At 35.1% G+C, this 15,299-nt stretch overlaps 1 protein-coding gene across 3 annotated transcripts in view; it reads left to right on the top strand.

Moving 5' to 3' along the window:
• Positions 1-14,934, top strand: part of LOC127395154 (nipped-B-like protein) — a 176,805-nt gene extending 161,871 nt beyond the window's left edge. For 2 of the 3 annotated variants that reach the window (XM_051641622.1, XM_051641625.1), the window contains 13 exons: positions 70-210; positions 522-615; positions 726-880; positions 1,141-1,231; positions 5,477-5,650; positions 6,172-6,362; positions 7,112-7,219; positions 8,524-8,724; positions 9,114-9,260; positions 10,697-10,992; positions 11,321-11,495; positions 12,110-12,295; positions 12,858-14,934. In XM_051641622.1, coding sequence (XP_051497582.1) covers positions 70-210; positions 522-615; positions 726-880; positions 1,141-1,231; positions 5,477-5,650; positions 6,172-6,362; positions 7,112-7,219; positions 8,524-8,724; positions 9,114-9,260; positions 10,697-10,992; positions 11,321-11,495; positions 12,110-12,295; positions 12,858-13,223 — 2,325 coding nt within the window. In that variant the 3' untranslated portion in view covers positions 13,224-14,934. Of the gene's footprint in view, positions 1-69; positions 211-521; positions 616-725; positions 881-1,140; positions 1,232-5,476; positions 5,651-6,171; positions 6,363-7,111; positions 7,220-8,523; positions 8,725-9,113; positions 9,261-10,696; positions 10,993-11,320; positions 11,496-12,109; positions 12,337-12,857 lie in introns of all 3 variants that reach the window. The other variant, XM_051641623.1, reaches the window with a different exon arrangement.
• Positions 14,935-15,299: the final 365 nt, after the last annotated feature.

The following is a 15,299-nucleotide window of genomic DNA, read 5'->3' as shown; positions in this document are numbered from 1 at the left end:
ACATATTAATACTTAGCTTACAGGTAACACAGCCAGAAATGTTAAATGCTATAAATACTGTTGTTTCAGACCCAGAATGATTTCATGGTGATCTGCAATGTTGCAAAAATCTTAGAACTTGTAGTGCCACTAATGGAGCACCCAAGTGAGACCTTTCTTGCCACTATTGAGGAAGACCTCATGAAACTCATAATCAAATATGGCATGACGGTAAGCTTTTAATTGCTACTATTTGGTTGATTCCATTTCACATTGTGAAATACATGGTTTGGTTTTTAAGAAAGTCTGTCTTCATTATGAAGATAATTTTTGAGCCATGAAAAATCAATGCTCTTGCTTTACTGGTGTCTGTATGTGTTGTTGCTATATTTTAACAATTATAAGTTTGGCCAGGTTTTCAGAGCAGTCTAGGAGATGAAAATTACATCTGTTAGATAGTTCTACATAGCCTTTTCATACATAGCTACTCTCAGTTTTAACTTCTAAATATATATTTAATTTGGTTTTTTTCTTGATCCTAGGTTGTTCAGCATTGTGTGAGCTGTCTTGGGGCTGTTGTGAACAAGGTCACCCAGAACTATAAATTTGTGTGGGCCTGTTTTAATAGATACTATGGTAAGTAAAACTACAACATGTAATTGTCACTTTTCGGTTTTGGCTACAAGTCTTGTTTTAGTGATACACCATGATTAAATAATATGATCAAAACTGTTATCTTACTGTAGGTGCACTTTCAAAATTAAAAAGTCAACATCAAGAAGACCCCAACAGTACAATACTTACTGCCAATAAACCAGCACTCCTTAGATCACTTTTCACTGTTGGAGCGTTGTGTCGGCATTTTGATTTTGATCAAGAAGATTTTAAGGGCAACAGTAAGGTAAAATAATTTGTATTTACTCTCCAATGTCTTATGTATATTGAATGCTTCACTTCAATTTGAAAGAACAGTATTCCTAGTCCCTCAAAGCTATGTATTTTTTCATAATGCATACAATATAGCTTTTTGATTTGTAAATACATGGTTTTGCAAAGATTTGTAATATTGTGTTTCTCCTTTTTTATATTTATGCTTTTTATTAAGAGATTACAAATTGTTTAATTTTCAAATAGCTATTATTTTTGTTTTAATTTCCTCAGGTTAACATTAAGGATAAAGTACTTGAACTGCTGATGTATTTTACAAAGCATTCAGATGAAGAAGTACAGACAAAAGCCATAATTGGCCTTGGTAAGAAATATGAATAGTTTTTATAATTCTGCTATAGTAAAAATCCATGCATTTCAGCAGGAATTAATTTATTTGTGCAGTGATAGGGGAGTTTGTTTACAATCATAGTTAACTGCATGGGTTTTTTTGAGAACTGACTAAAGTAAAGTAGTCAAAGGGATACTTTGAAGTTGCATACTTCTGCAGCATAGTGGGTGCTTTTGACAGTGAGTGCCTTTTTGCTGTGTGACCAAGTCTTAAAAAGCAGGTTTCTAAAATAATGGAAGTGTTATTTTTTCCCTACATGCAAGTATGTTGTAACCCCAAATCTTGTTTTTCAATCCATAAAGTATGGTTAAAGAATAACCAGAAAAAATGCTGGAAAAAAATTGAGAATTTTAAGTCTAGTGACAGATATTCCGCAGGAGTCAAGGGAACTCTGGCAGTTTATACCAACTGGGGGATGCTCTGTGAGATTTCACAAGGCATTGAGATGATGTCATATCTAAATATTACAGTTTGGGGATTTTGTCAGTATTTAATTTTTGTTTGGGCAGATAGGCCTTGGTTTCTGAAAGAGTTCGGTTCATGGTTATGACTTAGTCTAAAGAAAGTTGTCTCCCATGCGTGTGAGCTTGTATTGTATGGTTTAACTGTGTACAAGACTTATGATGCTGTTTAGGTGGCTTTTTAGATATCCTGCTTCAGTTCAGGCTAGGGAAGACTGAGAGGATAAGAACTGAGACTGAATCTTGATTTGATATTCTGTGAGGAAACCATTTCAGATAGCTGAGTGGGCATCCACAGCAATTTAATTGTCCTCTACAGAATATTGCACGTGGGATAGGGGCTGTCTTCCTAACTATAGACATGATTGCTTTATTCATGGATGCTGATAATGTTGCATTCATCACAAACGTTTCTAAATTACAGACTGATATGTGATCAGTGTGAGGGAAGAGGAGAAAACAGGCGTGGCTATCAGTAGGCATTCTTCAGATTATTTTTTTTCTCTGCCTGTAAGCATCTCAGTCTTTATTTTAATTAAACCTCAGACAATATTTTCAGTTACATTAATCTCATATAAATGCTGGTTCCACTTTGAGGATAGCTGCTGAATATACAGAGATGTGGTAGGCAGTGCAAAATTCTACCTTACAGGCTGATAATTGAGCCAAGTTGTCAAATCCATTCAACATAAGGTGAAAATTACCAGCAAGCTAATTCAGCATATACATCACATGAAGAGTGTGTGCTTTCCTATTGGTAATTATTAGTGTGTCCTTTCAGTAAGGACACTGAACTGTTTTAGCCTTTGCTTTGGGATGTGTCCCTGCTTAATGGTTATGGTTATTCTCCTCTCCCAGATATGTACTTGCAAGACAGATTGAGGATACTAAATTTTGTTAGTAAATTTCACTAAACTCTAAACTCATCCAAGTTCAGTGCTTACTCTTAACAGAGTGAAAACAAAGGTATGAAGAGAAGTGTTGTGAGGGCAGCCCCGCGATGTGAAGTTGTTCCTTAAAGGAACACAGCAGATGCCTTTTTTCATCTCCTTTGACAAATTCTTATGCCAAGTAAGATTTCTTCCCCACTTGCAGGGAATGGAAAAATGCAAATTTCCCAGAGAATACTGGCAATTTCAGGCTCTTAATTAAGCGAATGAAGGAAAGAAAAAATCTATTTATTGTTACACATACCTGCAAGTGCTTTTCATTTTTAAAAGTAACCCTAAGAAATGGGTTGGACTTTCTCAGAGGTGGTCAAGTTATAAACATCAGTATACACCTGTATAGAGTGCACAATTATAGTACATACTTCAAAGAGGGGCATAATTCCTTTTTCTTTCCCCTCCATCTCCCCTGCCTTCTCTCCTCTTCCTGTTTTGAGACTGAAATGAGATCTTAAACACACTGAGGTCTTGCCCTAGACTTAGCCTTTACGCACATTGTCTTTTCATAGAATCATAGAACAGATTGGGTTGGAAGGGACCTTAATGATCATCTAGTTCCAACACCCTTGCCATGGGCAGAGACACCTCCCACTAGACCAGATTGCTCCAAGCCCCATTCAGCCTGGCCTTGAACACTTCCAGGGATGGGGCATCCACAGCTTCCCTGGGCAACCTGTTCCAGTGTGTCACCACCCTCACACTATAGAATTTCTTCCTCATATCTAACCTAAATCTCCCCTCTTCCAGTTTAAAGCCATCGCCCCTTGTCCTATCGCTACACACCCTTGTAAACAGCCCCTCCCCAGCTTTCCTGTAGCCCCTTCAGGCACTGGAAGGCTGCTACAAGGTCTCCCCAGAGCATTCTCTTCTCCAGGCTGAACAACTCTCTCAGTCTGTCTTCATAGGAGAGGTCCTCCAGCCCTCTGATCATCTTTGTGGCCTCCTCTGGACTTGCTCCAGGAGCTCCATGTCTTTCCTTTACTGAGGGCTCCAGAGCTGTACGTAATATTCCAGGTGCGGTCTCACGAGAACAGAGTAGAGGGGTAGAATCACCTTCCTTGAACTGCTGGCCATGCTTCTTTTGATGCAGCTATGTGTGCACATAGCCAGTTTTAAAAACCTGACTCAGTCTTCCCTTTGTTACAGGCACTTCTATACATTGATTTTGCATAATTGTATTTACTTTCTTTTCTTCTTTTATGTTTATATGTTTTCTGTGTGTTCATTCAGAATCTTAATTTCCTGTAGTTGTGAAGAATATACTTAATGTCTGCTTTTCTTACAGTTTTAAAAGAAGAATCAAGTAGTTAAACATAGTTTAAATTGTGAAGTTATGTTCCCATTATTGGTTTTTATGATACTCTGTAAGAATTTGTCGACAGTACTTCTAAATCTACATACATGATCTAAAATTATATATACTGTCACTAATTTAGATCAAAGTTATTATGGAATAAAGACTTCTCTGAATAAGAATAGCCAGTTCTTTGTCAAGGCTAAGGCTGGACCTAAAAGCGGTTCTATAGTGTGTACCTTCCAACAGATGTAGTCTTGGGAATGCTTCATATAGTTTTCAAGAGGACATTTGTCACCGTTTGACACATGTCCGACAACAGTGCTCTCGATCCCCTCCCCCTCCCACCCAGGTAGGGAAGGAGAGAGAGAAAAAGAGAGAGACTTGGCTGGATTGAAAACTAAACTACACAGCTTTAATTAAACACTAATGATATAAGAAAATATATACAATTATATACAGGTATGTTCAGGTATGTGCAAGAGCCTCTCGCCTCCCCCCACCCCCAGCAACTCCCACCACACTCCCCTGAGCTGGAACAGTTCCGAGAAATCCCGGAGCTGCTGCTGGAGAAAGCAGAGAGTGATGAGGGTCAGGAGAGCTTGAGCCTAAGGGTTGACGGTGCTGGATGGACGGAGTCCTCCCCGGACGCCGGCCATGGACGGAAGAGAAGGGAAGAAGAAGCAGGAAGGAAGTTGTCTTCTGTGATCTCTGACCTTCCTCTGAGCTTACGTAGCTATATGGAATGGAATATCTCTGGCCAATTTTGCTGTCTGTCTAACTCAGCCTCCTATGGGGGGATCATAGATCTCCCCGTAGTGTCTGAGCTGGCAGAGTGAAGGTGCGACCTTGAAGCCCCAGCAGTTACAAAAACATTCCAGCTGTTATCAGCTTACTGAAAGGAATGCTTAAGCAGTAAGCTTAAGAAAGCTTACTGAAGGGAAAAAAAAATCAGTAAAAGGAAAATTGGCTTCATCCTGGCTCAAACCAGGACAACATTAATAGGCATTTGAATAATGGCAGTGAGAGGTATACATTTTATGTTACTGTGTTCACTATATTTTTTCTTTTAAGATTTTATTTTTTCGATACTTGTGATGTTTATCAATTTTTCCATATTTGCTCTGCCTTCATATGCATAACTCTTCATAGTTTCAACAGAATGTATTAGAAAAATAATGGGTAATTTTTAGCAATGTTCCTCCCTTGTTCTTGGGAGAGCTCCTAGTTATTCAGATGCAGTCCACCACACTGGGCATGCTACCAGACCCATATAGCTCTTCTTAGTACAACTGCCTTAGATCAGCACCCCATCTTTATCTGTCAGAGTCATGGCTAATAGAACTCCTTTTAAGCTTTGAATAGTGTCCATATGAAAAAGCAATGCTATTTGTACTAGAAAAAGCTATGCTGTTGGGAGTAGATAAATTTAATACCTCTATTTTGAAGAAAGACTTAAAAAGCAGAAATACAATTTATAGATAATAACATGGAATATCTTTTCTTCCACCCTTAGGATTTGCATTTATACAACACCCAAGTTTAATGTTTGAACAGGAAGTGAAGACTCTTTATAACAGCATTCTTTCAGATAAGAACTGTTCAGTAAACTTAAAAATCCAGGTGTTAAAAAACCTCCAGACCTACTTGCAGGAGGAGGATACGCGTATGCAGCAGGCAGATAGAGACTGTAAGTGTTGAGTTGTTCTGTGCTAATGAAGCATGCAAAACCTAACTTTCTTGCATACAATTGCTATATACATAAATTGAGTCACTTAAGATTGTTACCTAATCAATAATATTGTACACAAAGTATCTTAGAATAATTTTCTAAAAAACATATGCATAGGTATATTAAGAAGTGTAACTTATTATTTACTTTCAAGATGTATAAAGCAATCAGAAATGCAAAATTGCTGTAATAATATTTCTTATCAAAATCTTCTCTAAGGTTAATTTGCAAATACAAAATAAGAAGTTTTAAAAATTAAAACCTTTATTGAGGACCAAAACTTTAAAGTCACGTCTCTTTAGTTTTTTGAAGTGTACTTACAATCAGACTGTTCTATGTTTCATGAGATCATAAACCCATTCTAAGACAGCTGAAATGTGTATGTATTGTAATGCTTAAAGATCAGTATGCATCAAGTAATGGCAAAGTAAATTATTATACTGTGGTGAATGTACTATTGCTTTTGTCCTTTTTTGTAGGGAAAAAAGTAGCAAAGCAGGAAGACTTGAAAGAAATGGGTGATATTTCCTCAGGGATGAGTAGTTCCATCATGCAGCTATATCTCAAACAGGTCCTTGAGGCTTTCTTTCATACCCAGTCCAGTGTACGCCATTTTGCTCTAAATGTCATAGCACTGACGTTAAACCAGGGTCTCATCCATCCTGTTCAGGTATGGTAGGCTTTTATAATGGGGTTTTTTGTTATTCAGATTTTCAGATATTTTTATGCTTGCTAGATACTTTTCTAGTTTTTCTCTTCCAGGTATGTTACAGTAATTTCTTATTGTAGCAAGGGGCCTTTACAGAAACCATATTTTGAAATGCTATATGTTGTTTAGTCAGTGAGATTCCAAATGCTGTATTTTCTTGTACTTGGATCAAGATATAAAAGCCCAGCCACTACCTAAAAAGCACTTACAAATGTACATTGAAGCATATTAATTTTATAGTTATAAATTTCAGGTGTATGCCAAGCTGTTTTCTTTATTTGATTCTTAAATCTGAAAACTGTGTCAGCTTGCCTTCACCTCAGTCCCTATCTCCTCCAAACACTATAGAATTCTAAAGTCAATGTCAGAACTTCAGTTATCATCTCCATTATTCTTTGCTTCCATAATACTTTTGTAATTATGTTTAATACCACAGTTATTGTGCTTGTTCAGTCAGAAGTTGTGTTTTCTTTTTTTTAAATGACTTTTTTTTGGTAGTGTAAATTGACTTTAGAATTTGAGAGAAATGGAAACCTGAAACCTCATACAACTTTTATAATTTATAATGCTACTCTTCCAGTATTAAATATAGAGCTTCCTATTCTGATTTCAGCAGTAGTCAGAATATAAAAAGAGCAACAGTGTAATAGAAGAACAATGTGAGAAAGAGGAGGTACAATAACTCTGAATAATTTAATTTGTTTTTCAAGTGTGTGCCATACTTAATTGCTATGGGCACAGATCCAGAGCCCTCTATGCGAAACAAAGCTGATCAGCAATTGGTGGAAATAGACAAAAAATATGCTGGGTTCATTCACGTAAGTAATTCTAATTTATCATTTTACAAAATACTGTTATGTTCTCTGTTGACACTTGAACAGGCCTCAGCTGCAGAGAAAGAATATAAAGTAACAAATAATAACTATAAACAGTTGTAAAGAAGATCCTGACTCCAACCCCTGTTTGGAGGTTTCTGTTCTTAGAAATAGAAAGGATATAATAATTTGAAGCATCTTTTCCATTACTGTTTTCCTCACTGAATAGTACATAAGAGCATTTATTTGATAAGAGGTAAGGACAGCTGTTTCATAATGTTCCTATATCAGTAGATTAGGGAAGAGAACAACTTCTCAAAGTAGAGGTCCTTAGTGCATATGCATTAGAATGTTAAGGCATCAAGGCTTTATAAATTGTAATCTAAGCAGAAGGAGCATACAGAGCGTTAAGAACTGAGGGATTTTGCTGAAAGGAAAATTTGATGTCTAATTGAGGACTTATGGAGTTGTGGCATAGTGCCATTAGTTCTGCTTAAGATCTGAAATTGAACTGCAGCACCCTCTCCTTATTTCAGAAGGCCCCAGTCTTGGTTCAGTGTGTGTACTACATGTGAGACTTCCCTAATCTGATTCTATTTCACTGCAATTGGAGCACTGCGCTGTTCATGGCAACCAAACAGATACCTAATCCAGTAGCAGAAAGTTAGCAGATGAAATTTGCTATGTAGGCAGCTGGGATTTAAAACAATGTATATATGAAGAGACAACTATACTGAGCAGAAACAGAGGTGATATGAGAGAGTTGGATATTCAGCCTACCTAAAGATTGTTTGTTCTGAAACTAAAGCAGGAGCCTTGAAGAAATTAAAATCAGCTGGAAATTACAGAATATATACAAAAAAACTCATTTTTAGTTTGTCATTCTTATTATACTAATATGAACTCGGTTATTGGTTTCACTACAAATGACATCAAGCATCCACATTTGGTAAAATATTCTGTTCATGTATGAAAACATGTCAGTATTCTTGAAAATTGTTTAAACTGGAATACCTGGCTGCAGTGGGTAAACAGATTAGCTATATATTTCTAACATAGAATTAGTTTAGCAGTTCACAAGATATTTTGATCTCTGCCTCAAATTCTGTTTTAATGTTTGCCAACTCAAAACGTCGTAGTACATCTCAGTGTGTGTTTGAAACTTCAGATGAGCATCCACTCAAAAGGAAACAAGCTAAAAAATGAGCTAGTAGCTTCTGTCGACAGGCATTTGTGTAATTTTCCACTTTCATTTTTACTGCTTGAAAGCAATGCTTTAAGTAAAAATAAATACTTTTCCATTTCAGATGAAAGCAGTGGCTGGTATGAAGATGTCTTACCAGGTACAACAAGCAATCAATACCTGCCCAAAGGATCCTGTAAGAGGCTTTAGACACGATGAATCATCCAATGCATTGTGTTCACACCTATACTCCATGATCCGAGGGAACCGTCAACACAGACGAGCATTTCTAATTTCTTTACTCAACCTCTTTGATGATACTGCAGTAAGCATCACAGTTCCTTCACTTAAAAAGAATATAAAATATAGCATTACAAGCTTAAATTCTCCTTTTACAATGTATTTTTATGACATAATTATTGATAACTTTGTTTCCCTAAGGTAATTTGTTTAGCTTTGTAGTCTAAGGTATTTACCTATATGATAGAATGCATTTGTTACTTTTGCATCATTCTGTACCTTTCTGTATTCAGTTTAGATTGATCTTCAGGTATGACTAAATTTTGCGTACATGCATGTTTAGAGTGGGTTTGGGAGTATGTAGACTAAAATTTGTGATCATTTTTTTGCTCTAGACTGTTAGGAACACAAGATAAGTGTATAAATCTACAGTATTTGTATGTATATTTATATGTACTTTTTTTTAACTTCCAGAAAACAGAGGTCAATATGCTCTTGTACATAGCAGACAATCTAGCCTGTTTTCCTTATCAAACACAGGAAGAGCCACTGTTTATAATGCATCATATAGACATTACACTATCAGTTTCTGGTAGCAACCTACTACAGTCATTTAAAGAGGTATGTGTGTTTATATTTTAGCATATTTATTATGGTGGCAACTTAAGCTTCTCTAAAATTTGGTCAGTTTTTCAGTGAATACAGTACCATTATTGTGATATGGACCAGTAGCATTAAAACACTTTCTATTCTGGCCTGCATCTGGTAGACACTAGTTTAAAACTTTCCTTACATTGCTGCTTATGTTATTAAAAAATAATGACCTTTTTTTAGAACTTAAAATTAAATCTATATTATTCCCTAATAATGCTGATTTAATTGGAATTCATATTAAATGCATGCATCTGGGAAGGACATGAACCCAGAATCATAATTAAATATTAGTTTGTTGTGTTTTTTTCTATAATTTTAATAGTAAAAACTAGTTTGCTGTTTCTTTTGTTGTCAAATAGTTGATGGCAGTTGCATGTGTGTCACCTGGGAGAATTTAAATCCATTGTTTATTGTAAGATAAGACTGTGCGATATGTCTTTTCTTAAGGTAGCATATAAGAACCCCAGTAATGGTATAGTATCTTTTGTTATGGCAGGACACAACCCTGTAAGAAAAAGGCCTCTGTTTCTTAAAGACTTCAGTGTCTTCATTTCCTGGACAGCTTTAATAGTAAAAGCTCTAAACTGTAAGGAAACAAACTCATTTCTAGAATTTCCAATCTGACTAGTAAGTACAAGTCAGAGTTGATACCTGGAAAGTACACTGCTCTGAATTCTCACCCTACCAAAGTCGATTTTTAATTTGCTAGAGGCAGTACATTCATTAGATGGGAAACCAATGTGTAGCACCAGCACATAAAGTATGAGATCTTGCTTAGGACATCTTAAATTCTATCTTATGAAAAATCATACTATGTGCAGTAATAATGCAAATGTGAAATTCTGTAGCTCCACGAGTAGTAGAACTTATTATTAGTAATTTAGTATATGATGACTTGGGGGTTTCTCTGGTCAGCAGTGTAATTAGTGTCATAGAATTTTAACAGAGACAAAGATTAAAACCAGCTTGGACTAGTCTGTACCAAAGTACATATGGAAATATATGTAACATGCAAAACTTATATTCAGGTGAAACAAAAATGGAATTTTTTATTTATTTATCATATTTGGCTTTCTGCTGCATTTTACTGTTTCTGCTAACAAACTTGAACAGTCTTTTTAAGACTAAGATGCCAGTGGAGTATTTATTGCTTCAGGTCCTTCTGTAACTTTGCAAAAAAATGTGGAGTATGGATCAATTTTTCAGTGCTCCTTGGGTTTTAATTCAGTATCTTTTTGCCATAAATATTTTTAATCTTTTAATATCAAGTTATTAATTCATAACATTGTTCAGGGAATTCTTCCTAATTTAAGCCAATAATTATTTTGGAAAGATTTTTTAGAAATTTACATGATGCTACTTAACCTAATTTTGGAATGTGTGTTAACTTCCCTGTCTCACAGTCTATGGTGAAAGACAAAAAAAAGGAAAGAAAGCCTTCATCAGATGAGGAGACTGAGAGTGACAGTAACAGCGGTAGTGAAAGTGAAAGTCAGGAGGAAGCTTCTAAGCCTCGGAGGTTACGGAAACGAGTAGACTCTGATTCAGATTCTGATGAAGAAAATGATATAAATGCTGTGATGAAATGTTTACCAGAAAATTCAGCTCCTTTAATTGAATTTGCAAATGTCTCCCAAGGCATATTATTACTTTTGATGCTGAAACAGCATTTAAAGAACCTCTGTGGATTCTCTGATAGGTAAGAATATTTAGATAATAGACCATCTTGTTATATAGTGAGTTTTTTGTAAGGATTAAGTTTTGAAGTTGGTTGGGTTTTTTTTTTAAGTTGATTGTTAATAATTGTTTAAGCAATAGATTTGTATAAGAGAAAAAACATAAATGTAGTATGTTAAATGAAATAAAACTTTGGCTTAGAAAAAACAATTATTTCATTTATTACCAGGATGTATATTGTATATGGAATGATTAAATATAACTACTTACATTGAAGATTTAAAAATATTTTCCTTGAAATTGCTTTGAGCTTTTCTTAGAAGCTCTTCCCTTTTGTTTTCTTTAAACAGTAAAATTCAGAAATATTCTCCATCAGAATCTGCAAAAGTTTATGATAAAGCGATAAACAGGAAGACAGGAGTTCATTTCCATCCAAAACAAACTCTGGATTTTCTACGGAGTGATATGGCTAATTCCAAGATCACTGAAGAAGTGAAGAGGAGTATAGTAAAACAGTACTTAGATGTAAGTAAAGTTGCTTTGCAGAAAATCTGAAATCCTTTCAAACTAGGTAACACAGTATAAACTTGAAGTAGATGTAGATGAAGATTTCAAAATGTTCCTGATGATGTTATGCAATATACTGATAACTCACCATTTCCTTTCAAGTTGTTTAGCAGGATTATCTTTCAAAGTCTTCTAATAAATTTAAACACAATAAAAATTAATTTCAGCTAAAAGATATTCATATTTACAGAGTATTTTCTAATTTCTGGTATCCATCTTAAATACCTCTACCATATAACTTGTTCACTTTATCCCCAACTGTTTCCATCATAGAAATCGAGAATAGATCTAGTGTATTTTTTTTTCCTTTCCCCCCTCCAATTCTTTAAAATATTAACTAGAGAAAACTTGCAATTTTGAAAACACAGGAAGAAAGCTTGTACATATCTCGTAGAAAATAAAAGTAAAAAGTTTGTAGAACAAAACACATGCTGTTGAAGTTTGAAGTTGTCTGCCTTTTGTTTTATCCTGTTTCTTTTTCTTTTAATTTGCTTTTTATTTGATATGCTATGTGATATGAATGTCTATTTTTAAAGTTAAAATGTGGACTGATCTGTTGTTTCGTTTTATAGTTCAAGCTCCTTATGGAACATTTGGATCCTGATGAAGAGGAAGAAGATGGAGAGGTGTCAGCTAGCACAAATGCTCGGAACAAAGCAATTACCTCACTGCTTGGAGGAGGCAGCCCTAAAAACAATGCAGCTGAGACAGAGGACGATGAAAGTGATGGGGAGGATAGAGGAGGAGGCACTTCAGGGGTGAGGCGGAGGAGGAGTCAACGTATTTCACAGCGTATTACGTAAAATTATTTTTATGTGCTTATAAATGTCAGTCTATTATATTAAATGTACACCAAGTAATGTAATCCACATGAAAGAAAGCATTTTGTTGATAGAGATTCTCTACTTAACCATTTATACAGCTTTTGTAGAAAGTTTAACAGAAAAGACAATTAAAAAAAACAAATAATTAGAAAATAAGATTTATCCCATATAAAAAGTTATTAATTTTCCTTTGGAATGTACTGTGTGTTATTCTTTTTATTGTTGCCAAGATTTTATGTAGCTTTATGATTCGTGTGTATATAATTTTATATATCAATAAGAGATAAAGACACGGGTACAAATTAAGAGTATGTGGTTTTACAAGGATATGTTAACCCCTTGGCGCTGGCGGTCGCAGTGCGTCTCATTGCCGGCAATGGAATGTGTGCCGGGAAATCCCAACTCCCGGCGTCAAGGGATTAAAAGCAATAAAAGCAATAATTTCACTGAAGTTCTTTTGTGTAACACTTGGTCTTTTTTCCCCCCAATGTTTTAGTCATTGAGAAGGTCAAAACGAAATTCAGACTCTACGGAGTTGGCAGCACAGATGAATGAAAGTGTTGATGTCATGGATGTCATCGCTATTTGCTGTCCAAAGTACAAAGACCGACCACAAATTGCAAGAGTAGTACAGAAAACCAGCAATGGCTTCAGTGTTCAGTGGATGGCAGGCTCCTACAGTGGCTCCTGGACTGAGGCTAAGCGCCGTGATGGCCGCAAACTGGTGCCTTGGGTAGACACTATTAAAGAGTCAGACATTATTTACAAAAAAATTGCTCTAACAAGTGCTAATAAACTGACTAATAAAGTTGTTCAGACTTTACGATTGCTGTATGCTGCCAAGGATGGAACTTCCAGCTAATGAATTTGTATATGCAGCCAAATTTACAGGAATTGAAATAACAGAAAAACTTGAAATATCAACTTTCTGGCAAAAAAAAAATCAGTTAAATGAAGAGTAAGAATGGAACCTGGAACACAGGAAAAAAGGAAATGTTTGGTAAACATTTATGTGGGAGCTTCCTTCGCTGTTGTGCAGCAGAAACTTCTCAGTTCATTTTTACTCCCACTGTATTATAGCTTAACAAAAAATTGTTTATATCTTGAAAAAAACCTTTCTGTTTAAAAAAAAATAAAAAGTGAATGTTGGAAATTAGTCTGTTAATGTTCTTAATAAAGTGTTCTTGGAGTTTAACCTAGCAGCGGATGGCTTTCTTTAGCTTAGCCCAGTTTCCAGGGAAGCATCATTTTTCCAGGCTGTAAAATGGCAGAATGTCCTGGATATATAATTTATTATGTTGAAGAAAAATAAATAGATGACAAGACAAGAAAGAAAAGAAAAGAAAAGAAAAGAAAAGAAAAGAAAAGAAAAGAAAAGAAAAGAAAAGAAAAGAAAAGAAAAGAAAAGAAAAAAGAAAAGCATGCAGTATCTATGACCTATCGGCAGGAGCAGTTTTTGTAAATGTAGATTTTGTTGTACTAGGTCATCCTGAAATAATATACAAGAAAAGGGGTCCCCAGCAAATCTGGTGGAACAAATACTGCAATAAATTTTTTTACTTCTCTTTGTTACTTGTCTGTTTCCATTTGGATTTCTTACTGTAAAGATCTGTTTAAATCAATTTATATTATTTTGCATTCTTTTATGTAAAATTTACTATATTAGCGGTTTTCAAAACAAGACATAAAATATTGTTTATACAGTTTGTATAGGCTGACTTCTGAATAATTGGTATCTTTTTATTTTTACCCCTTAAAGGGTGTAAACACAAGTTAACTCCAGGGTTTTATTGTATCCTGCAATATTTAGTATAAACTATGATTTAGTACTGTGCCAAACACATTTTAAAGAGTACATTTTGATATAAAAAGAAATTATAGTTTATTCCTTGTATGCTTCAATTTCTTTATAATGCTGTCCAAATGGTAATTTATGGTAGATTAAATTTGGGAAAGCTGAATGACTATTCTGCTTGGGCCAGCTGGCCATGTATGCATTTCTCTGGGTTAATATAGAGAGGTTTGTGTGAAAAGGAGATAGCTATCAGTATCTGAGGAGTGAATGGGTATGAGCCTGGGTAATTTCGCTACATTCCTTCACAAATGAATTTTAAAAAAATGTTTATATACTAGCCTATTTTTTTTACTAACTGATAGATGTTTTCACATTTTGTAAATTGAAAAAACGCTACTGAAAGCTTTCAGAAACATTTGCTTCAACTGCATTGCCACAGCCTTTCAAATGCAGTTCACCTTTATGGAGAGTAAGAAAAGGAGCAGATTTGCAAACAGAAAAAATCTAAAACAACTAAACTTTTTAGGGAAGTGTTAAACCCTGCTGTGTTTTCAAATGTGTTTACCTAAAACAGGTGTTCCTCAATAAGTAAATCTTAATCTTTTTTTAAATTTTCTTTTGTTTTACGAATTTAATTTATGGTGGGAGGCTGTTTTTATGAAACTAGCTTGCAGAATTCTAATCCATTATTTGATTTGTGAGGAATAGTAAGTGTATTCCAAAATATTCTCATGTACAGAAAAAACATTAAACTGAATTGATTAATAACTCCTCAGAATCTAGTTAGTAATTGTTCCTATGGGAAATGCCTTTTTGCTCTTTCACCACTGGAATTTTTCACTGTTTTCACTGTTCATTGTGTTTTCTTCACTGTACAAAAGGCCACATCTCGTGCTAAGATAGGTACAGTTAAAGTAGGGAGAATTAGAAAAAGCAGAAGTCACAGCTTTGGAAGCAGGACATTTTTGTAGCAAACAATGAAATACTGTATTTCTCAGGGCCAGGAGCGGCTTTTATAGTGGGAATTTCATACTTTGAGAATAGAGGGCTTGTATGACGTCACATGTTACTAGTACAAAAGAGGTGAAAATGCTTCACAAGGAAACTCCCGAAAGATAAAATCACGAATTTAATACAGATGCA

This window comes from Apus apus, chromosome W, assembly GCF_020740795.1.
Source record: "Apus apus isolate bApuApu2 chromosome W, bApuApu2.pri.cur, whole genome shotgun sequence".
NCBI lineage: Eukaryota > Metazoa > Chordata > Aves > Apodiformes > Apodidae > Apus > Apus apus.
The sequence above is the reverse complement of the archived record's forward strand: the minus strand, read 5'-3'. Positions and strand labels throughout refer to the sequence as shown.